General features: G+C 37.3%; 2 protein-coding genes across 2 annotated transcripts; both read right to left on the reverse strand.

Moving 5' to 3' along the window:
- LOC109848213 (LRR receptor kinase BAK1-like) lies at positions 2,373 to 20,346 on the reverse strand. The gene is made up of 11 exons (XM_020417607.1): positions 19,972 to 20,346; positions 18,969 to 19,101; positions 18,806 to 18,877; positions 17,530 to 17,673; positions 16,633 to 16,704; positions 16,506 to 16,577; positions 16,301 to 16,413; positions 15,554 to 15,688; positions 15,121 to 15,462; positions 5,130 to 5,524; positions 2,373 to 2,996 (listed from the first exon to the last, which is right to left on the reverse strand). The coding sequence occupies exons 1-11, from the start codon at positions 20,054 to 20,056 to the stop codon at positions 2,685 to 2,687; spliced, it is 1,875 nt and encodes a 624-aa protein (XP_020273196.1). The 5' UTR covers positions 20,057 to 20,346; the 3' UTR covers positions 2,373 to 2,684.
- Positions 8,945 to 10,473, reverse strand: LOC109848215. The gene is made up of 3 exons (XM_020417610.1): positions 10,202 to 10,473; positions 10,039 to 10,104; positions 8,945 to 9,911 (listed from the first exon to the last, which is right to left on the reverse strand). The coding sequence occupies exons 1-3, from the start codon at positions 10,440 to 10,442 to the stop codon at positions 9,808 to 9,810; spliced, it is 411 nt and encodes a 136-aa protein (XP_020273199.1). The 5' UTR covers positions 10,443 to 10,473; the 3' UTR covers positions 8,945 to 9,807.

Below are 22,369 nucleotides of genomic sequence, written 5' to 3' on the forward strand. Positions count from 1 at the left end.
AAGAGATCACGTGGTGGTATCTGGCGTTCGAGAAGGTACAACGGGTATGGTTTTGAAGGTTGGGGGCCGTACGAATCTTCATCACCCAAACTTGTGTTAATAATTAATGTGTTTTGCTCTTCGCATTATAGGGGGGGGGGGGACACATAACTTGGCATTTTTCAAATTGTGTTTAATTAAGCTTTCTCTTAAGTGTGGATCGTGAGGAAGATATACGATAATATACGATGCTAATTACTTTTCTGTGTATTTGTCATTACTCGAAGGCAGTTACTATATATATATTAGCTTTTCTACACATTGCATTGCAATGTTTTAGTTGGATAAATTGCACATAAATCCCATCCCTTCTCGATACCTTCAGCTGTGCTTAACACACCTCCACTAATTTACTAGAGCACATGGCACCCCTGAATTGCCGATTGCCAGAGTTTAGTACGTAAGTCGAATTGCGAGTTACACCCCTCTTCCATATGAAATTCAGGATGAGCAAGTGCTAATAAACGAGTTCAAGGGTGTTTAGTGCAATTGAAGGCGTAGTTGAAGTGGAGTCATGCGCAATTAATTCGCCCTCGTTTCAATCATACACATCTCATGAGCATGCATATGCGGTACTACTACCCCTCACACGCATATGTGAAGGTTATCTTGATTTTGCACCATAGGGCGTGTTTGGCAAATGTCCTAAAGTTGGACCGAGGCTAGCTAGTCTCGGACCTGTTTTAAACGAAACTAGTTTTGTTTTGGAACAAAGGGGGGAGGTGGTCCAAAACAAAACAAATTTAAAGATCAAAATTAGCATTCTAAAAACTGGGTCAGACTTGGCCTAGTTTCACCCAAACAGAATTTCGTCCAAATGAGAAAACTGGACACATTTTAAAAAGTTGTCAAACGCACCCAATAGTCTATTTATATAGCTTAAAAGACGATGCGTGCCGAGTATTTTTATTTGTAGTTCGTACACGCTAGTGAAAACGACAACGATTTTGGGCCCGACTAGCATACATTATAGAGATATTTTCAATACGTACCTTGGCGTGGCGCGTGTATTTGCCAAAAATGAATTCGTGTCGCTTCATACAGCAAGCAGAGAACCTTTGGGTACAGGTCCCCTGCCTAGACATCAATGATCAATTATTGAAAATTAATTTAATAATTGCTTCCATAGTCTCAGTTATACATCCTCAATTCAAGTAATCTTAACTCTTGTAACGCGTGAACTAATTTTTAAATTTAGTTCCTCTAATCATTAGATCAAAACTCCGAAGTTATGATGATTATAGTTTTATATTAATTCTAACATGCCCCCGCAGGTCGAGGGTCCTTTTTTTTATGGGTCGAAACCTGGACTCACGTAGCGGTATTAATTTTTAGAAAATCCGCATTTAATTCGTGGCCGGCGGCTTTTGAACCTGGGTTGCTTTCATCTAACCATTACACCAAAACTCCGAAGTTATGATGAGGATCAAGGATTATAGTTTTATATTAATTCTAACACTAATCCCCAAACTCCGCATCATATCATATCCCGATACCTACAATCTTTGCTCCCTTTTTTTCTTAGCAAAATGGACTGACTGCCCAAATTTCCCACCGCATAAAAGATGATTGGTTGAATGATAGCTCTGTTACTTGTATTAAAAGAGAAATCTTTAAGAGCATAGACAACGGGGAAAAAATCATATAATTTTAACAGAATATGAAAACAAGAAGAACAATTGCTAGTAATATTAGTAAAGATGGTCATAATTACACCATGCTTTTCTAAACCGCTCTCACACTACGAGAAGGAAAAGTACAGCACGTTTGATCGGTCATTAATTCTGAAATAAAAAAAAAGTTTGAGAGATTGGACCCCCACACTTTTCTCTCTCGTAGTACGGAAGTAGTTGAAATGAAATAATATAGTCATCCTCAGTCGTTAATAAGATACTTCTATTGACTGCGTTCTGTTTGTGTGTGTGTTTGTGTACATATTCTATCATTAGAATTACCCCCCCACACCCCAGTGACCACATTTCTGTACCCGCCCCTGCAAATACTTAAACGCACTACAGATCTGATAACTTATTGTTTACATCATTAACATCTCTTTGTTCCATGAAACTCATGAACGGTACTATTCGCTTGAATTATGGACCCACCGAATGAAACAATATTTAGTGATCCGCGTAACTATTTGTAAGAATTTTCTATTTTGAGAATCTGAAACCAGTCAAAAGCAGTCATACCGCTATCAAAGATGACAGAACACAAAGCACTCAAACAGGCGTGCGGTATTATAAAGGGTAATAGAACAGATAAATAGCTCACAAGATATTTTAAGCGCATGAGTAGATGCTTCAGGCTGCAAAAGGGCTGAAAAGGGTAAATAACCAATTTAAAATACATTTAGTCATTTGTAAATAGCATACTTCAATGGGCTAACCGCGTGTTCCACAACCGCAAGAGTATACAATACAAACCTCTATCCATCTATCTAAGATTTGTTCCCCCACAAACCTTTAAACTAAATAGAATTGTTACAATTGAGCCTTTCATCATGGTCTGAATAACTTGCCCCCAAAAAAAAAATTTAATCAACAATATCACATACACATTTCCGAAGACCAATACATCAAACCCCACCTTAGCTTCATATACACAAAAACTCGAACTTAATAACAAATTGCGAATCTTGGTTTTCATCTCGGGCCAGATAGCATCTCGGCCTGAAGGTTCTCAGTAGAGTCAAGAACCCATCCAGGGTGATGCTGGGCCATGTCGAAATCTTGACGAACCACCTCGACCTTTTGCCATTCCTCCCACCTCTCGGCAAGGCCATCGCCTTCGAGCATTCGTACGACTTCCGACATCTTTGGGCGCTCCCCGGGGGAGCCTTGTGTGCAGAGCAAAGCAACTTGGATGAGTGATTCTACTTCAGCCTCAATATAGTTCTTTTGTAGATCAGGGTCTACTAATTTTTCCAGTTGCTTCTCTTTCAGCAGTCCTTTCACCTGTAAAGAAAAAGTCGTAAGGGTTCAGAAAACTTACACAGTTATGAGACAGTGGTGACCAGTGTATGAGACAGGTCTTGCACACATGCCAAAGTCTGCGCACTTCAATCACACAGCAATTTTCTCAGTAAGCTGATAGTATTTGTCAATGGTAGAAGTTCTGAGCAAAAACTATAAAGGGCCTTTTGACATTAGTCTCTTAAATCTTTAATATTTTGAAATTTGTCCCCCCACATCATTCATCATATTGCTATTAGGTTCCGCAATTTTTTTGAAACTGTCTCAAAATTTAGTACCTCAAATCATTGAAATTGCTATTAGGTTCCCCAATTCTTATAATTTATTTCAAATTAATCCCTCCAGTCAAGAATAGCAGTAGCAAGATATAGGAATCGGAGGACCTGAGCAATTTCAATGATTTGAGGGATTAATTCAGATATTTATATATATATATATATATATATATATATATATATGTTATACATATATATATTAGATATATATATATATATATAATATATATATAATATATAGTGAGTAAATATGGGTATGGCTTGAGTACCGAAGCACCAAACAAAGTTGTGCTTGGTAGTGAGGTGTCAAATCCTCATCCCACTCATTTTACAAATTATGGGAACAAATTGCACATGGTAGTGACAGTGGATGAGGATGTGATCACATCCCTAGCCAACGCACAATGATTTGTGGCTTGTACCAAGCATACTCCATCATTTCTCTCTCTCTCTCTCTTCTTGCCAGTCCTCTCTTCTCTATATATATACTATATATATATATATATATATATATATATATATATATATATATATATATATATATATATATATAAATAAGCCAGACTATAAGTATAAATTTTTGTAAAACATCAGTCTTCAAACAATATCAAATCTTATACATGCTCGCTACCATGTGGTTTTAACCCTTCACATATTCTGAATACCCATGTCTGAGCTTGACGTTGGTGGCAAGTCGTTAAGAGGTGATACATCGAGGAAGCTACTAATTGTAATACATTCATGGCTTCTCTGTCAAGATGGGACACCTAATATCAATTTTCTATAGCAGAAGATCGATCATCCATCAATCAGCTAGTGGAAGGGTAAGCTTAATCAACCTTTTCTATTCTTTGGGTGAAATTATTTGACTATTTTCCCTCAGGAGGTCTATTTGTCAAAAAAATAAAAAATAAAAGAATTCTCTATCTGAGGGTAAAAGAGTCAAGAAAATTGGATGAGTCTATCCGCAATCGGGTGATAGTATAAGGGGTCTTATCTGCAATTATTCATTATTAAATACTTCATAAATTGTAGTTATAACTGACAGGGTAACTGACAGGGTGGAGTCTATTCTATGAGTTTTGCCAACTTTAAAGAATCTTGGTGACTCAGTGCTTGGACATGAAACTTTCAAGAAGATTTGACTACTAATTACATGAATTCTATATTTTCGTTCAGAGATGTGCAAGTTTCCCCAGTCATAGTTGTATAAATACAACTTGCGATTATAGTTAAAAATCATGTTTGTCATGGCATCACTTAGCCTTAAACACATCATGGTGCAACTACTTCTTTAAAGATTGAAGATTCAGACTCTAATAAACTGATTTGGACATTTGACCATTTCCCACTAAACTTGTCTAATTTATACCTCAAAATTTGAATGTCCCAGAGAAAAAACCCACCTAAAAATTGCCTGTATTATTGACAGATCTAAAAGATGCTAGCTTTGATTCTTAAATTAAATGCTTTAAGAGTACACAAAAGTAAAATGAATCAAGCTACTACTTTCGCTTTCTTAGTTATCAGAAACAATATATAGTAAGAAATCCACATCTGCACTTCTCTCTAAAGTCGGTAAATCTCCTGTCAAAGTTGGAAGGTAAAAAATGTTCCATTTCGTTCGAATCTTTATTTCTGTGTTTTATCTCATCCTGGGTACTCTTATGCAAATGGTCAGAAGAAAAAGAGAACATCACCCTAAATAAATGCAGGTAACATACATTAACCAAAAGTAAGAATGAGAGAAGAACATACCCAGTCAAGCAACATAACATATCATCATCATTCGCAGGTAACATACAGTAACCAAAAGTAAAAATGAGAGACAAGAACATACCCAGTCAAGCAACATAACATCATCATCATTTGCAAGGCGAGCAAGATCAAATGCCCTTTGCCCCGTAATGAGCTCCAAAAGCATGATTCCATACCCAAAGACATCAGTCTTCTCGGAAGACTTCCCTGTGGATAGATATTCTGGAGCTATGTGCCCGATTGTACCACGAACAGCAGTTGTTACATGGGTATCCTTGTAGTCCATGAGTTTAGCCAAGCCAAAGTCACCTACAACTGCCTCAAACTCTTCATCTAATAAAATATTTGCGGCTTTGACATCACGGTGAATAATCTTTGGATCACAATGATCATGCAAGTAGGAAAGCCCCCGGGCAGATCCCAATGCAATCCGTCTTCGAGTAGGCCAATCAAGTGGTGGTTCATTTGGAGGGCGCTCTACATGAGAAACACAATATGATCTCAAAGCTTTTAGAGAAATGCGCAGGAATCAGTACCGACTCTTCTGCAAATTTAATTTGCTTTAACCATACAATCAACAATTGAGAACATCGAAATCCTCAAGACCAGATATAACTTGTTCAGATTATTTGGCACATCAAGATTGAAGAAATGGCATCAACTAAAAATAGTATAATTCTGAAATATTTATACAATGTAAACAACCGAATATATGGTGACCCAGTGTTATCAGGCTTGTGGTATGTTTTGGTTCGTGTTACAAATATGGGCACACAGTTACTACTTTTAACTGTACAAAGTATCAGAGTAAGCTTAAACAGGATCTTAACTGGCATGATGATCCACTTGGCAGCACTCCTTTGATGATTTTCATGTTTATGGACGTATTGTTCTTTTTCATATGGATGTAGAAAAGACATACATATAATGTAAAACCAAGATTACCATGCAAGAAACTCTCGTCTTCTTGAAAAAAATAGAAAGCAAGATACTTCAATTAAAAGATACCATTAAAATTCTAATTTGCAGTAATCCGTCAGAGTTCAACTTCAACTTTAAAGTCATGTTGTATTTCCCTAAACTTATTTCACACTTCAAGTTTAAAATTAAAGTTCAAACTTCAACTTTAAAGTCCTAATGTATCTCCCTAAACTATTTCTCAGGTCTATTGAGAAAGTGATAACTACTACAAATACAACAGAATAACTCATGGAATCAATAAGCAATTAGTTCTCTTCTTTTATATCTTAGATTCAACTACTACAAACACAACAGAAGAACTAATGGAATCAATAAGCAATTAGTTCTCTTCTTTTATATCTTAGATCATCAATTTTAGATCCAGATCGGGAACCTAGGTAGCACGTACATTGACACAGTTACAGACACGACATGGCAAATTTGTAAATGTAGGATACGGGGCACGGCTATACATATATATACAGCAAAATGGCCAGATTGGTATATTTTCTAGAGGCTTGGTGACAAGTTGGTATATTTTTTTTAAGTTTTGTCAGATTGGTATAAATTTTCAACTCCGGCGTCATATAGGCCTTAAGTTTGACCGGAGTCAATTTTCCGGCCATTATTCTCACGCGACAGCTCACGTGACTCCGACGTGGCCTTTACGTGGATTCCAGCGTGACAGGTAGTTGGGATGAATAAATTTCGACAAAAGGGAGGTTTATATCTCCGAATAGGGCTTCCATCTTCTTCTTCCTCCTTCTTACTCCATCTTCTTCTTCTTACTCCATCTTCTTCTTCCTCCTAGGGTCAGGGTTAGGTTCAGTGGGAGTTAAATTAGTGATGGATTCGTCATCTTCAAGCTGTCGCTCAAGATCAGTGTCAAGCACGAGCATTGGAAGAAGCAGGCAAGGGTTCAATGGAATAAAAGCTATACGACAGTGGAATGATCTAGCAAAGCAATCTGGGGTGAAGGTTTATAATTGTGGTTTGGATTGCGAATATTTTACTTCTATGACTGATGAAAATCCAGGACGGAGGTTCTACAAATGTCGCAATCAGCATGTAAGTTAAATTTACTTCCTCATTTGTTACAGTAATCAACTGTAGTTTTTACTTAGAAGTTGGACTTTTTTGCGCATCTCACTTGATCATAGTCTCCTTTGATTTTTGAGTAATGATAGGCTGGTGGTTGTGGCATTTGGGAATGGATTGACAAACCAATGTGTAGTGTTGGATGTCAATTGTTTCCACTTCTAAGAGAGGAGATCAATGATTTGAGGAATACGTTGCTGTTGAAGGAGGAGTTACTTCAAATGTGTGAAAATCAGCTAAGAGGATGCAATGAGGACATTTACAAGCTTAAAGAGGATGTCGAATTGTCTCAACACGAGGCTGGTTCTTGTTTGGAAGAAGTGCAGAAAATGATGAAAGAAAGATTAGAATTGCAGGAAAATGTTGCAGAAGAAAAAAGGATTAAGTTTATTTTGTTATTAGGAATGTTTACACTCTGTTTAATTCTGTATGTTGTAATGTGAAGATGGTTGTAATATGAAAGTGGTTGTGATGTGAATAAAGCATAGTATTTTGACAGATTGGTAAATTGAACTCCTAATGTGTGTTGTTGATTGTGCATGAATAAATGAACTTTCTTGATTGTTATATACAGGCATGAATGCACATGAACTGGTGCAATGACTTGTATAACCAAATGTACATGACCTGGTTCAATGACATGAATTCAATTGTACCTGTTGGACCCATATTGCACATGACCTGGTTCAATGATGTCAATAAAGGGATTGGCATGAAGTAGACATATAAATTTTAAACATGCCAAACAAATGAACATCCAGAATACCAAATGTATTAGGTAGAACATTGCTTGGAAACTACTGTGACACGCAACAAAACACAAAATACCAAATGCATGTAAGTTACAGAACTTTATCACATAACATAACACAAAATACTAAATAGAACATGCCCAGATAGAACTGATCAACACACTAAACACAAAATAATGTATAACAACTTTGTTCCCAAAATACAATAACCAGACAGTAACAACTTTGTGCCAAAATAACATTAACCAGACATGAACAACTTTGTCCCAAAATATCTCAGAAGCTGGTTATCTATTGCAGTTAATTACACTCTCATTCCTGAGAGGGTGCAGTCTATGAGGATGGAGCATTAGGTGTCAAATGTATCACATTTACTTGACTATCACCAGGTGCTCTAAATGCCATTTCTCCTTATGGTCCTTGCCACAAACCAAACCCTTCTGGCATCCGTAATTGACCAGCACCACCTCTCCCTCTCCCTCTTCCTCTTCCTCTCCCTCTCCACCCCCCTCCTCTACCTCTTCCTGCCTCAGCGCTGGTTGTTGGAGCTTTGCTTCTTCTGCCAAGGATAATGGATGCTGGCGTTGGAGCATTGATTAGAGGCATGTCATCACATCTAATTTTGTTCAAGCTTCCCTTTGGTCTCCCCTTTTTCCTCACTTGAGATTGTCCTTCATCAACTCTTGTTCCTTGTGATTCCTTCAAGATGGATCAGGTAAGGCTTAAGTTGTTTAATGAACACAAAATACAGCTGCAAAAAAAATAGCTTACTTGTGTAGCTTGTTGCCTTGGTGGTGCAGTGGGGCACTTTCTCCGTGTATGTTCACTTGATTCACAATGGGTGCATCGTCCTTGCACACCTTGCCTTGATGTCTTAAATTGATTTCTTGGACCTTCTGAAGGGTCCCTCCTTCTAGCATGTTTGGGCCTCCCCATTGGCTTCCTAATACTGTGAGGAGGCAACACAGATCCCTCCTGTTGAAGGTCCCAAAATTTGGTACCTTGCACAGGGTTTAACAAGCTCTCATAAGCATTTTTGTAAGCTTCACTTTTGTACCAATGAGCCACAGGGTTTAACAAGCTCTCATAAGCATTTTTGTAAGCTTCACTTTTGTACCAATGAGCAACAAAATCTTCTAGATTCTTTCTCATGAACAATATTGCAATAATGGCATGACAACATGGAATTCCAGTCAAGTCCCAAACCCTACAAGAACAGGTATTTTCACCCAAGTTAACCTCATGGCCAATCCCTCTGTGATGTATCTCAAATCCACTGTAGTCATTTGTTCCCGACCAACGTGTTTGACAGTGCAATTGTTCTTGATATCCCTCTTTGATTTTCTTGCTTATCCTAGGTGCAATCCCACCCACAAATTGTGTAATCAACTTCCTTTTTAACTGCATCCTATCCATCATGGCAAGTCTAATGTCTTCTAGCATAAAAATTATTGGCTTGTATCTTGCAAGAAGGATGAATGAGTTGAAGGTTTCAGACATATTGTCGTCGACACTGTCACATTGGCTATGACATTTAAAATGGGACTTACAGAAGGTGTGAGGATCCCTTGTCATGAAGTCGTCGTATGCCTTTTGAGAGTAATCCTTGAGTTTGCCAGCCTCTCTTGCAAAATCCCCCATGGAGGTTGCCTTCACACAATACCAAAATTGTTTTTGAAGAGTTCTTCCAGTATGTGTTTTCCTCCAATTGGAATAAATGTGTCTTGCACATTGTCTATGCTCCACTTGGGGCCAAACTTCATGTATAGCTGGAACTAAACCCTGGTTAAACAAAAAAACATACCCAAATATGTAAATATGTAGCCCAGATAGAGATTAAATTGAATATGACATGAAATTGATCCTTACCTTTTGTTGGTCTGAAATTACTGTCAATCCCTCTTCCTCTCCCATGTTGAGATCATTGGATAAGATTCTCATAAACCATTCTCAAGAGCTCCTTGTTTCAGCCTCCACAACAGCCCACGTAATTGGCCACATCTGATTATTGTCGTCTCTCCCCACGGCACTTAACAATTGCCCACCACATGCATGTTTAAGAAAGCACCCATCAAGTCCAACTCCCCACGGCACTTAACAATTGCCCACCACATGCATGTTTAAGAAAGCACCCATCAAGTCCAAATATAGGTCTACAATTGTTGGCGAACCCCCTTGCATGTTTAAGAAAGCACCCATCAAGTCCAAATATAGGTCTACAATTGTTGGCGAACCCCCTTTTCATGGCTGAGAACACATGAATGAATTCAGTATGGCCTAAAAAACCTGCACATACAAGCTTTGATAAAACTTCAAAATTTTCTAACAAACACATTTACTTTACCTGCAAAGCACACGTAGAATCTTTGAGAGACTCCTGATTCTGATGAGTCACTTTGATCTGTGACCTTCAGAATGCATGTACTTACATCATTACTCCTTAAGAGCTCTCTCATGTATGCCTTTAACAAGCCATATTGCTTCTTAAACAAACCATCTATTGCATTCAAAGCCCTACTCTTTGCCCTCCTACATTTCCTTAAATCCACTATGATCTCATATTGTTTTTGTATTTCTGCTTTCATGTCTCTGGGCTTGAACTTAGGATCCCTCAGAAAGTTGTCAATAAATTTTCCTGCAAGCCAACCTTCAGTGATTAGCCTATGGTGCATACTATTGATTTTCCAAGCACTAGCATCATCACGACATGGTGTAGCATTTACCTGCCAATGACAGAGTGCACAATTCACATTCAACTGCCTCTTATCATTTTTTCCATAAACAATGTCATAGTGTTGTTGTATGGAGTAATTCAATATTGCTTCTTTTAATATTTCCCTTGACGTGAACTTCAATCCTACTGTTAATTTAATATTTTTTATGTCAACTTCTTCATTAAAAAATGAATACTTGACCTTTGCTGCCTTTTTTTGTAAACTTTGGACAAGAGTTTCATCCTCATCACTTGTCATTATGGGACCTTCATCACCACTTGATCTAGGATCTGATTCATATCCACCATCATAATTTGTAAAAAATTCTGACCATGACTGTTGTTGTGGTTCAGTGGTTGATGGCCCAGGTTCATCAACTGTGTTGTCAGCTCTTGAATGCACTCCTTCATGGGGTGATGTTGGTACATTAGCATTAACCACTCGAGAGGGTCTGACAGTATTAAATTGAAAGGAGTTACCTGCATCAACACCATTTCCCAGTACTGCACCAGAGTTTAAAGCAATGTGGCCCATCTCTTGACTTAGATTCTCCCTATTGCATTACCTAATCTCATTCAGTTTCTCGTCTTCATTACATATAGCAGCTTGAAAGGAATCATCACTGTGAGCACCGTGAACCTCATTCACTGCCTCCCTATCTTCCTGGCCTGGTTCAAGCACACTCTCATTGCCCTCCACATTCACTGTCTCCCTATCTTCCTGGCCTGGTTCAAGCACACTCTCATTGCCCTCCACATTCACTGGCTTCCTAGGTTCATTATTTGGTTCAGGCACACTCTCATTGCCCTCCACATTCACTGTAGGCACTGTCATCCTCTTTCTTTTGCACATTCTTCCTTCTTTTCCTTTGCCATTATTGCTAAACTCATCAAATAGTTCATCTTCATCAAAGTCATCATCTGCAAATGCCTCCCTAGGATCCATTCTGTAATTCTCATCCTCCACAGAGTCGTCACTATCACTAGATGGACTTGCCTGCTGTTGTGCACTACACTGATCATCTAAAGAGGCTGAAAATAATGCTTCTTGTTGTGGCAGGGTTTCACTGGAGGTTGACAACTTGGTTCGAACTCGTCTTCGATCTCATCTTCACCTCTGTCGAAGCTCGAATTCGTTGAAGCTCGAACTCGTCGAACTCGTCAAAGCTCGAACTCGTCTTCGATCTCATCTTCACCTCTGTCGAAGCTCGAATTCGTTGAAGCTCGAACTCGTCGAACTCGTCAAAGCTCGAACTCGTCTTCGATCTCATCTTCACCTCTGTCGAAGCTCGAATTCGTTGAAGCTCGAACTCGTCGAACTCGTCAAAGCTCGTCTTCAACCTCCGTTCTCTTCCTCATTGAAGATCAAACGCGTCGAAGCCCTTAGGAGTCCGCTTCATCACTGTAACAAGATAAAGGACTAATTAAACCCATTTCAGAGATGACCTTTGGTTTAACATTAATAGCGTTATTTGCTTATTTTATTCATCATTTCATAGATGACCTTTGGTTTAACATTAATAGCGTTATTTGCTTATTTTATTCATCATTTCATAGATGACCTTTGGTTTAACATTAATAGCGTTATTTGCTTATTTTATTCATCATTTCATAGATGACCTTTGGTTTAACATTAATAGCGTTATTAATATTAAATTATTAATACTGTTGCTCAAATCAGTGAATGGTTTTGGTGTTTACCGTGTTTTCCTTGTAGTCTATACACAGTGCATTTTTTCAGTTTTTATGTATTTGTTTCTTGAGAATTTCTTTTATGGAAAACTTTTACTTAGTCGTTAAAAAATTAACAGTGTTTATCGTGTTTTCCTTGAAAGTACAGTTTGGATAGCATATGTGTTGGTATTTTTGTATTTATGCATTGTTGATTGAGTATATATATTTATCTTCAACTTCAAGTATCACAATTAAAAAAAGAAAAACCGCCCAGAAGAAAAAAACCGCCCAGAAACCGCTTAGGCGCCCGCCTAGGCGTCTAAGCGCTGGGCGCCAAGTCCGGCGCCCAGGAACGCCCAGCGTTTAATGTAACATTGCTGGAGGTTGACAACTTGGTTGCCCTCCTGGGTGTTAGTTTCTTCCTGGAGGTTGAAGGATATGTTACCTTCCTCTTGGGTGTTGCTTTCTTGGGTGTTCGTTTCTCATTGGCACTAGCAGTGGCTCTCCTGGGTGTTGATCTCCTGAGTCCTGCTACTGTCCCCTTCTTTTTAGGAGTGGTCGCTTTTGGCATTTGCATATCTTCTTGCACACCTTCCAACAACAGCACATTACAATCTTCCATAATAACTTCTGCAGGTTGATCAATGCCATGTTCAACATAGATTTCAATTGCCTTCACCCTTTCTGCATGTTCTAGCATTTCAATGAAGGAACATTCATCACTTAGAGACCTTAATCCACCATTTGCAACCCCTACACCAGGAACACAGTAGAACAAACCGTTGACATTGTTATACCCAATTGCACTAATTTTATTCATCAGTCTTTCTATGCTCAGATCCTCTTTGTCTATAAACCTAACATCAAATCTACCACCAATATAATCTTCAACCCAACCCATCGGAAAACTTCCTCCATGTCTGATTTTAACCAATATTTGGACACTCATCTGCAATATCACAATAAAAACCCTAACTCCTCACTAAACCCATCAAAAAACCCTAATTTACAATAAACCCGTCAAATTTCCATGTATTAGTTTCAAAAATATGAAATTTCCACTCACCTTTTGCTCTGCGCCAAAGACGATGAAGTAGATGGAAGCCTTGAACTTCGATCGTCTGCAATTTGGGGATCGTTACGCTCTAGGGTTCTACGATTTTCTTCTGTAATTGGGGAAGAGAGGGAAATTAAAGAATGAGAGTGAATTACTGCTCTTCTGCGATTTTCTAGACAAACCGCTCACTTATTCCCGCTAAATATCGCCACGCTGGAATCCACGTAAAGGTCACGTCGGAGTCACGTGAGCTGTCGCATGAGAATAATGGCCGAAAAATTAACTCCGGCCAAACTAAAGGCCTATATGGCGCCGGAGTTGAAAATTTATACCAATCTGACAAAACTTAAAAAAAATATACCAACTTGTCACCAAGCCTCTAGAAAATATACCAATCTGGCCATTTTGCCCATATATATACACACACATACACATATAATTTACATTAAATCGACTATTAAATTAGAATACCTATGACATTTGTATGTTTCTTTCTATTATCTATAATAATTAAGAATCAAGTTAAATCAAACTAAGAATAAGTTTTAACAACAAAAGTTTAGTTTTGATCACATGGGATAATACAATGGGTATTTTTCAAATATTTAATGGGTTTCAGTTTTTGGGCTAAAAAACCAATTGGTTTTGAACCCAACATTACCAAAGATACTAGTTTACGGTTTAAGTAATAGGGAAATTAGATTTTGCTTTGAACCACACATGTCCATGGTGTGTCCATGGAGAATCTGTGTCCGACACGACACGGCATCCAAAACAGTGCCTACGTGTCGAACACGGACATGGCATCCAAAATGCCATGTCTGAGTAACCTAGTCAGGAACGCAACACAAGTCAATATGCACGAGCTAGATTGTGGTTTGACGAAGAAGTGAATCGGTTAAAACTAGGTCAACTATGCAAATATAGATACTGTTTCACGTGGTTAATTTGTTGCATAATATGCCAAAACTCAGCTAAATAGCATTTAGGATTTAAGATAAGATTCTAATCCACACCACTCCAGTTAGATCAAATTGTTATAAGTTAGTTTAATCTTAATCTTAGGGCTGGTGCAAAGGTGAAGGTGGAAAATGTTAACGGTAGTACAGAATTATTTGGTTTGGAGTATAATTTGAACCTAGACGAGATGCAGTTTGTCCCATTTTGATTTCACACAAATCAAAGACTATTCTGACGACTAAAATAGGCTGTTGCTAGTTTACATTGACGTAATTGATCAAACTTTAGCAAAGATAGCACCTGCCTTGGCTCAAGAATCAGACGTGGATTGGACCCTCAAGTGGAGACCAAGTATATTATCATTTACAAATCTAAGATCACCACCAGCAAACTCATATACGGTAGTTGTTCTAATCTGCTCCACTGAAAATGGCATCAATTTAAATGGCACAGGTCTACAGCAGGAAACCTTGATTAAAGGACCGACAGTTATTCGCAATCAACTGGCAGTAGTCATGTTTTGTTTCAAATTCCTGGCTAGCAAAAAAAAAAAAAAAACAAACAAACAAACAAAAAACCCAAATTTCCCCTGGCCTAGGAAAAATCCAAAGAATAGATGCAAAGGAAAGAATGGAAGGATTTCTCTTGTGACTGTCAAAAATATAAGCAAACAACACATTCAAAAAACATAAGATGAATATCTTAAAAAAATCATATGCAACTTGAGGCATATCACGAAATGAAATATACTGTTATAAACATTGGCTTTTCAGTCTTAATGTACTGCATTCTATAACAGCTGAACTGGGTCATGGCTATGTTATTAAGTAATATTTGAAATTCGAGCAAGGATAATCACCTCTTAAACATGAAGCAACACTTCCATTAGCCATGTAAGGATATACAAGCAGCCTTTCTGTGGGTGTCATGCAGAACCCCCGAAGCCGAAGAAGGTTTCTATGCACAGCCATACTGATCATCTCAACTTCTGTCTGAAACTGAAGCTCTCCACCTGGTGTGCGCTCTTCTTTTAACCTCTTTACGGCAACCAAAGAACCATCAGCAAGCCTCCCCTTATAGACCTTTCCAAACCCACCTCTTCCCAAAATGTTCTTGTTGCTAAAACCATCAGTGGCAACTTGCAGCTCTCGTAGAGAAAACCTTTTAAGCTGGCCCAGATGAACTTCTGGATCTTCTTCAGCTACAAGAGGTAAGGCCAAACAAATTTAGATTCCACCTGAATTAACCAATATATGGAGTAAAATGGCACCAGCTTTCTAATGTATACTCACCAGGGACATCAAAGAAGTATTCTTGAGGCTTACGGCGACGCCACCATGCAAAGCCAATAGCAGGTGCAGCAAATAATAGAGCAGCACCTGCAGCAACTCCACCAGCAATTGCTCCGGTACTAGAGGTGCCACTTCCTTTTGACATTACATGCAACAGTCACTAAATCCAGTCATATTTTGCCAATTCAAAATTGAAGCATATAAACTTTTGGATTTTCTATATGTACCATCAACATGACATGATGCCCTCTTAATTTTTGATTTGAAACATTTCACAGCCAACTTAGCTCTTTTCTAAGATAAGCTTATGAGCTTAAATCAACCATAACTCACTTTCAGTTGGTTGGATACATTTCAAGCTAGTCAGTCAGATTCAAAAAAGAATACTTGAATAAGATCTTTTGAATCAGAGTTTTGGATCTTAATAAAGTTTCAATCTGTGGCTATCCACAACCAAAGCTACCCAAGCTTCTGCATGACAGAGGGTTGGTCATAGAAAGACCAAGTTTGAATGATCATAGAAAGACCAAGCTTAAAACAAAAACAGTAGGGTGACTAGGGTTAGCACAAAAATGCTTCATTCAGGAACACAACCTTTGAGTTTGATGCTTGAAATACAACGATTCAAATAAAGGATGTAATGTGTCTGACGAATAAGTGGAGAATTACAGGTGATATTGGTCGGGAAAGAAATTGCCCTGATTTCCCCTGATTGTCCCAACCACAGAAAGGAAAGCAAAACAGTACCTGTAGATGTTGGTGGTGCTGGAGGAACAAATGGTGGTGGTGGAGAAAATGGAGGTGCTCCAGGACAAGGTTTTGTTGTACCAGGGCCACACAGAAGAGGGTTATTAGCAAAACTGCCAAATAAGCAACCATATTTAGGAAACGTCCCATAAAGTATGGAAAAACACAATTGCCGAACCATCAATAAAAATCATAAGAAAGGCACCTGATAGGGGTAAATAATGAAAAGGATCCATTTGATGGAACCTCCCCTGACAAGTTGTTGTTTGACAGATCCCTGCACGTTTATTAACAAAGAATTAATTGACACGGAATGATGTAAAGAAACTTACAGAACTTGTAGCGCGCTAATATTTGTTAATGATTGCGGAATGTTACCCGACAAACTGTTATTGTTTAGCCGACTATCCTTACACAGAATTTGCAGTGAAGATACAATTAGTACATGGACAACAGTTTCTCAGAAATATACTAAAAGTAAGGACAAAAAATGTAATTGAATAAGGGGAAAAGTTGCAAAAAAGAAAGTTTCTAAGGTCAAAAGCTACTAACAATTTCATTTGTTTTTTAAAGGTAAGATTTTGCAATCAAACTTGAATCTATACTGCCAGAGAAACCTCCTTTCCGATAGGTTCTAAATTCAGTATCCATCACTCTCACTCACAAGCATATGTAAGATTATAGACCTTACATCTCTCTTTGTTCCTACTTTTTGTTTCATTTCTGCTCCACCATATAGCAAGCATATGTATTTAATGCTGTGCAGTGTGAAACATTGTTTCTATTCACGTATCTGTAAGTTCTCCATATAGAAAAGCCAAAGCATGTATAATACCAAAGATAAAATACCACTCCTGCAATAGTTCATCATCTCCTAGAAACCTTTTGTTACCAGAAAAAGAGAAAATAGAGCAAGATTACCATCAAAGAAATTCATGTTATGTCAGTTACATCATACATGGGCACTCCTTAGCAAATAACAGGTATGTTTGCTCCAGTGAAAACCAATGGTCGAGTTAACTGTGATAGGAGTTCATAAGCTGTAAGAGTCACTCGTGAAATGGCAACTGCAATAAATGCTTAGATGCAAGATGCAGCAGCAATAAGAAAAAAGAAAACAAAGGATACCAAAATTTGTGCCACTTTACGTTTCAACATGTTGAGTAGATAGTAAATGCAAAAAAGAAATAAAGTAAATACAAGAAAAAAAGGTTTAGGAGTTATCATACAGAAAACGAAGATTTGTGAGTTTCCCCAGAGTGTCAGGTATCTGGCCCGTGAAACTGTTCAAGTACAGATCCAAACTCACTAGGTTCGTCAGATTACCCAGGTCACTAGGAATTATCCCGCTAATGTTGTTACTATAGAGTTCCCTGTAACAGAAAATTGTTGGAAAAGTTACCAATGTGAGATTTACAGCAAAGAGAACTTCAATTGTTGGTTCAGAGAAAACCATTACTGAACTATGCTATGCACAACTAAGATGCATAAAACCGTAATGGTTGAAGGTTAAGTTCTAACGAAATCTACACTGAGAAAAGGGAAGGTACCCACTTTCATTAAACTTCCTGATATAGCTAGACTGCAAATTGGCTGAAGAGTAATTACTTATTATGTAGCCTGTGTTGCTTTCTGCAAACTACTTAAAGAATACATAGAGAGGTATTGAAGTTTTGTCTTGATTAAAGGTTCAGTGATGCCCTATGTCTCATCTAATAACATTACATATTTTGGATGTTGATAACTTGGTCTAGACAGCTCTGATCAGATATATCTAATACTTTTGTTTCATGACCTATTCGTATGGGATTTAAAGTGTAGCTAAGGATGAATATGACAGGAAATTATTAGTGTTATTTCAGAACTGTGCTGCAAGATTCCTGTAAATGGACTTTCATGATAATTGTTTTCAGAGGTCCATTCTAAAGACCATCAATGACTAATCCGAGATGTTTCTCAAACTCTGTGGTTTTTGAAGTTCCAATTATATTTGTAACATATAAAGCATTTTTATCAGATAATCTTCTAAATAAGCATTTTTGCTAATAAATTTTTAATCATATTGTTATGCTGTTGTATATTTAATAGTTTGCAGGAAATACGTATACAGTTTAAAGCAGGAGTATCCAGGCACCATATGAACGGGCATATTTGCCTGTATCGTATAACTTCTCATGTTTGTAAGGAACAATGTAGGTCCAAATACTATTTACATGAGTCGTACTATTGAAGTTTCAAAATAAGTATCAGGAGTAGATTTGCAATCTGAGAAATTTATTGATTACTTTTTAGATTCAAAAATCAATATTCACTAGAAAAGGCCGAGAGAAAATTGGATAACATGTGTTTCATTGACACGGGTTTTCTATACTTTTTCTTATTGAAGGATACATTTCAAAATCACTATGTAACAATAAATACATGAAATAATCACCTTCTTAAAATGCTACATAAGAAATCAGTATTTGGCAATTTACTATTTACTACAACAAACGGGACACTCACAGGTATTGCAAATTTCTAAGTTGTCCGAGTTGGGGAACCAGAGTGCCCGATAACTGTGCATTTCCAAGATCGCTGAAAAAAAGAAAAAGATAATAGAAAATACAGTCACGTAATCATATATAAGCATAAAGATACACAAGTTACACTGAAACCATCCACTTACACTCTAATAACACTGTTGTCATTATTGCATGTGACGTGAAACCATGTGCATGGATTGACCAGTGTTGGATCCCAACTCTGCAACACATTATTAGGATCAGTTAAGCTGGTCCGTAAACTGTGCAATGCATCACCTGTTGGTACAGAAGCAGAATACTATCAGAGGTCAGAATACTTTAGCAAATGGTAGGAAGAACATGTGAAATACCAAATAAAACAAGAAATTTTGCATACATCCATCAGTAAACAACCAGATGGAGTTTTCCTTTTCTGATGGGAGGAGGCGATTGAAGAAATTAGTTACATTTACACAAGAGATAGTTAACTCAAAGGAGATAAGAATGTTCAGTCACTCAGTCAGCATATATAACATAACATGGAAACACCAATCAAAATGTTGCATGAAGAATTCTCTAGGAGATTTCATTGCATTTTGTTAACTAGATCGAGCTCCTATAACCAATTTAGTAATCCAGCAGGCAGCAATAGTTAGCAAGCAAACATTTCTCCACTATTCCTTGGTCGTTAACATCACTATATATAGATGTCAGGCTAGTATCGACCAAAACTGAAGCTCCATTCCCCGCCAATTAATTCAAGCTAATGATTAATGCAATGCCTCGATAACCCAGAATCACATATTTGTACTAATAGAATCACTTAATGATGCCTTCAACTTATTTGCACCGAACAGTACAATGTGGTCCACAGAATTTGCTGAAACTATGATAAGAAAACGAACCAAATAAAAGCTTTGTACAATCCTCTTTTGAACCAAAATAGCAAATATCAGCATTGCCTCGCACCAGTCTCAAATCCTAAGCCCCACCTTCCCAATTAAATAACCCAACACAGTCTATCCTTTAAACCCAGAAGCTACCAAATTTAGTAAAGAATTTAGCAAAAAAATCAACTAATTTCAGTCAAACAAATCGAAATGGGGAAACAAATTTAAACATTTAGCATAAAAAAAAATCGAACATCTTAACAAAATCTGAGCTTACCTTCGGTGTTAGCAAGAACCCTAGCTAAAGGATTGAAGACCAAGATCAACCACAAAAACCAAGGCACAATGACTTCTCGATCCATTACAGCAACTTCTTCAGCTAAAAAAATCTCAGATCCATACGATTCCAGCAACTAGAACCCTAATTCTACAAATCCTAGCAACAACCTCAAATCCTCCACTGTTTTTTTACCAGAAAGCGAATGATTCGATCGGGATCGGAATCGGACTCCAACGTCAGCAGAGATTGAATGATTAGGGATTCGAGAGTGGCTCAAGATGAAGATTCGACGAATTTCTCCACTTTCTCCCCCTTTATCGGTGAAATGCGGGATTTTTTTTCTAGCTAACTTTTTCTCTATTATTTTTTTTTTTTTTTTTTTTTTTTAGTGAGAAAAAAAAATCGCTGGAGTACTGAAGCTTTAGCTGCCCAGAAATGTTGCCCGCTGCCCGAATCGAGTCAAAGTCCCAGCCTGTAGGTTTTTTATTTCCAAACCCAAAGTTTCACCTAATTTATTTCTCAACTCATCCAGGTTCTAAATCATTCTTAAACCCAAAACATCCCATGGTATCATTTTTTTACCATATTTATTTAGTTTTCTATCAGTTTTTAATTTTTTTCAATAAAGTTTCTTTTTTTTTTTTTATAGTTTGTTGTGAATTGTTGTGTGGGTGTCAGGATAAAATTATTACAGTTCGGGTTTTTATCAAAAACCCTTGCAAAGCACGGGCAGCACGCGGTCAAGGATGTGCGGGCCCCACGTGTCCACGTCGGACCAGTCAAACGCGTTATTGGATATGTTAAGTTAGCTTTTTTTGGCACCTGTTTTCCGTGCACTCAGAACTTACCTCGTGCTCTGTGGGGCCCCCCATTAAGTTGAATGGAGGCGGGGGTGCGCGGAATACTGTGCAAATTCCCTTCCCCGTTATGGCTTGAGCGTGCAAACGGTCGTGCTTGAACAGTATTGGTTAGGGGGGGCCCACCATGGTTTTTAAGTGGGAAAATGATGGTTTTTATAGCTCGACTTGACATTATCTACTTTTTTTTATTATTTTATTTTTATTTTCAAGTGATAATTTATGAATTCTTTTTCGCGTTGGATTTGTTTTGAAACGTATTTTTAAGTCGTTGTCTTCTGCCTAAAATAGTTTTGAAAAGGTTGCTCGGGAGAACTAGCATTAGGTAAAATGTATCTATTACTGTTAGGGTCTGATCGTTTGCCTTAAAAAAAATTGGAAATCAAAGAAATAGAAAACTATTTCTAAAAAGAATTGTTTTGGAAGTGTTTGGTTTGCTAAAAAAAAAGAAAGAAATCAAAGAAATGGAGATGAAATGATGTTAGTTGTCACATTATTATTGGATGATGTGAGTGATTTTTTAAGAAAACTAGTTTTGATGTAGTTTGGTTGGCGAAAAAAAATAAAGAAATGAATTATAAGAAACCTATTTCATGTAGTTTGTTGATTTCTTTTGTTTGGTTCATTCTTAAAAATAAGAAATGAAATGAGATGAGATGAGTTGTCATTGTATTATTGGGTGGTGTGACCCACACTTTAAGAAAAGTATTTTCATAACTTTTTGGGATGAAAACAAAGAAATGAAATGTTAATGTGATGAGGTGAATTGTTATAATATTTTATTGGATGATATGAGTGATTTGAAATGATGAGAAGATATGAGTTGAGTGATGTTTGGATGAAAATAATATTTTATTAGATGTGATGGAAGAGTTGTTAGATGAAAATAATATTTTCTTAGATGTGATGGATGAGTGGTTAGATGAAAATAATATTTTATTAGATGATGTGGATGAATTGTTGGATGAAAATAATATTTTATTGGATGTTGTGGGTGAGTTTTAGGGATGGAAATGGAGGAAATAGTACTTTTTGAGATTTTCACCTTTTCCATTTCCATTTCTTGGTTTTTAGGAAATAACCGAACAGACCCTTATTGATGCGCGAGGTAAAATGTATCTATTACTATTTATTTATTAAAGAAAAGCTAATTTTTCTACCCCCAAGTGATTACGAACTCCCGTTTCGTGTTCTTCATGATCATCTTATTAACTACCAGTAACTGTCTTTAACATCCTACTTATTCATTCCTCCAAACTTCTCATTATCTATTAACTTAAAAGGTTGAATTGTGCATGCACGCATATAGCGTCTACAAGAAATACTAGTATTATATTACTTTAAGGTGTTTTTAACTAAAGTTTTTTTTTAACTACGGACGAACATAACTCATTGTTTCAAAAACTCGACACATTGGACATCCTCTGACGTGATATCACGGAACTTTCATGGCATCTCATCTACCAAATAAAAAGTTTAAAATGTGAAGAAGAAGAATTGAATGGCTGCTAATATTCTTTATTTAATATTTGTTGGTG

Source organism: Asparagus officinalis, chromosome 7 (assembly GCF_001876935.1).
Source record: "Asparagus officinalis chromosome 7, Aspof.V1, whole genome shotgun sequence".
Lineage (NCBI taxonomy): Eukaryota > Viridiplantae > Streptophyta > Magnoliopsida > Asparagales > Asparagaceae > Asparagus > Asparagus officinalis.

What these genes read in the sequence shown, in the direction of transcription:
- LOC109848213 (XM_020417607.1), bottom strand. Translation starts at nt 20,056, where the DNA reads ATGGATCGAGAAGTCATTGTGCCTTGGTTTTTGTGGTTGATCTTGGTC. An exon ending in GGTTCTTGCTAACACCGAAG is followed by an intron (nt 19,102 to 19,971) that starts GTAAGCTCAGAT and finishes CTGTACCAACAG; the next exon opens with GTGATGCATTGCACAGTTTA. An exon ending in ATGTTATGTTGCTTGACTGG is followed by an intron (nt 2,997 to 5,129) that starts GTATGTTCTTGT and finishes TTTTCTTTACAG; the next exon opens with GTGAAAGGACTGCTGAAAGA.
- LOC109848215 (XM_020417610.1), bottom strand. Translation starts at nt 10,442, where the DNA reads ATGAAAGCAGAAATACAAAAACAATATGAGATCATAGTGGATTTAAGG. An exon ending in ATTCTACGTGTGCTTTGCAG is followed by an intron (nt 10,105 to 10,201) that starts GTAAAGTAAATG and finishes ATGTGTTCTCAG; the next exon opens with CCATGAAAAGGGGGTTCGCC. An exon ending in TGATGGGTGCTTTCTTAAAC is followed by an intron (nt 9,912 to 10,038) that starts ATGCAAGGGGGT and finishes GCTTTCTTAAAC; the next exon opens with ATGCATGTGGTGGGCAATTG.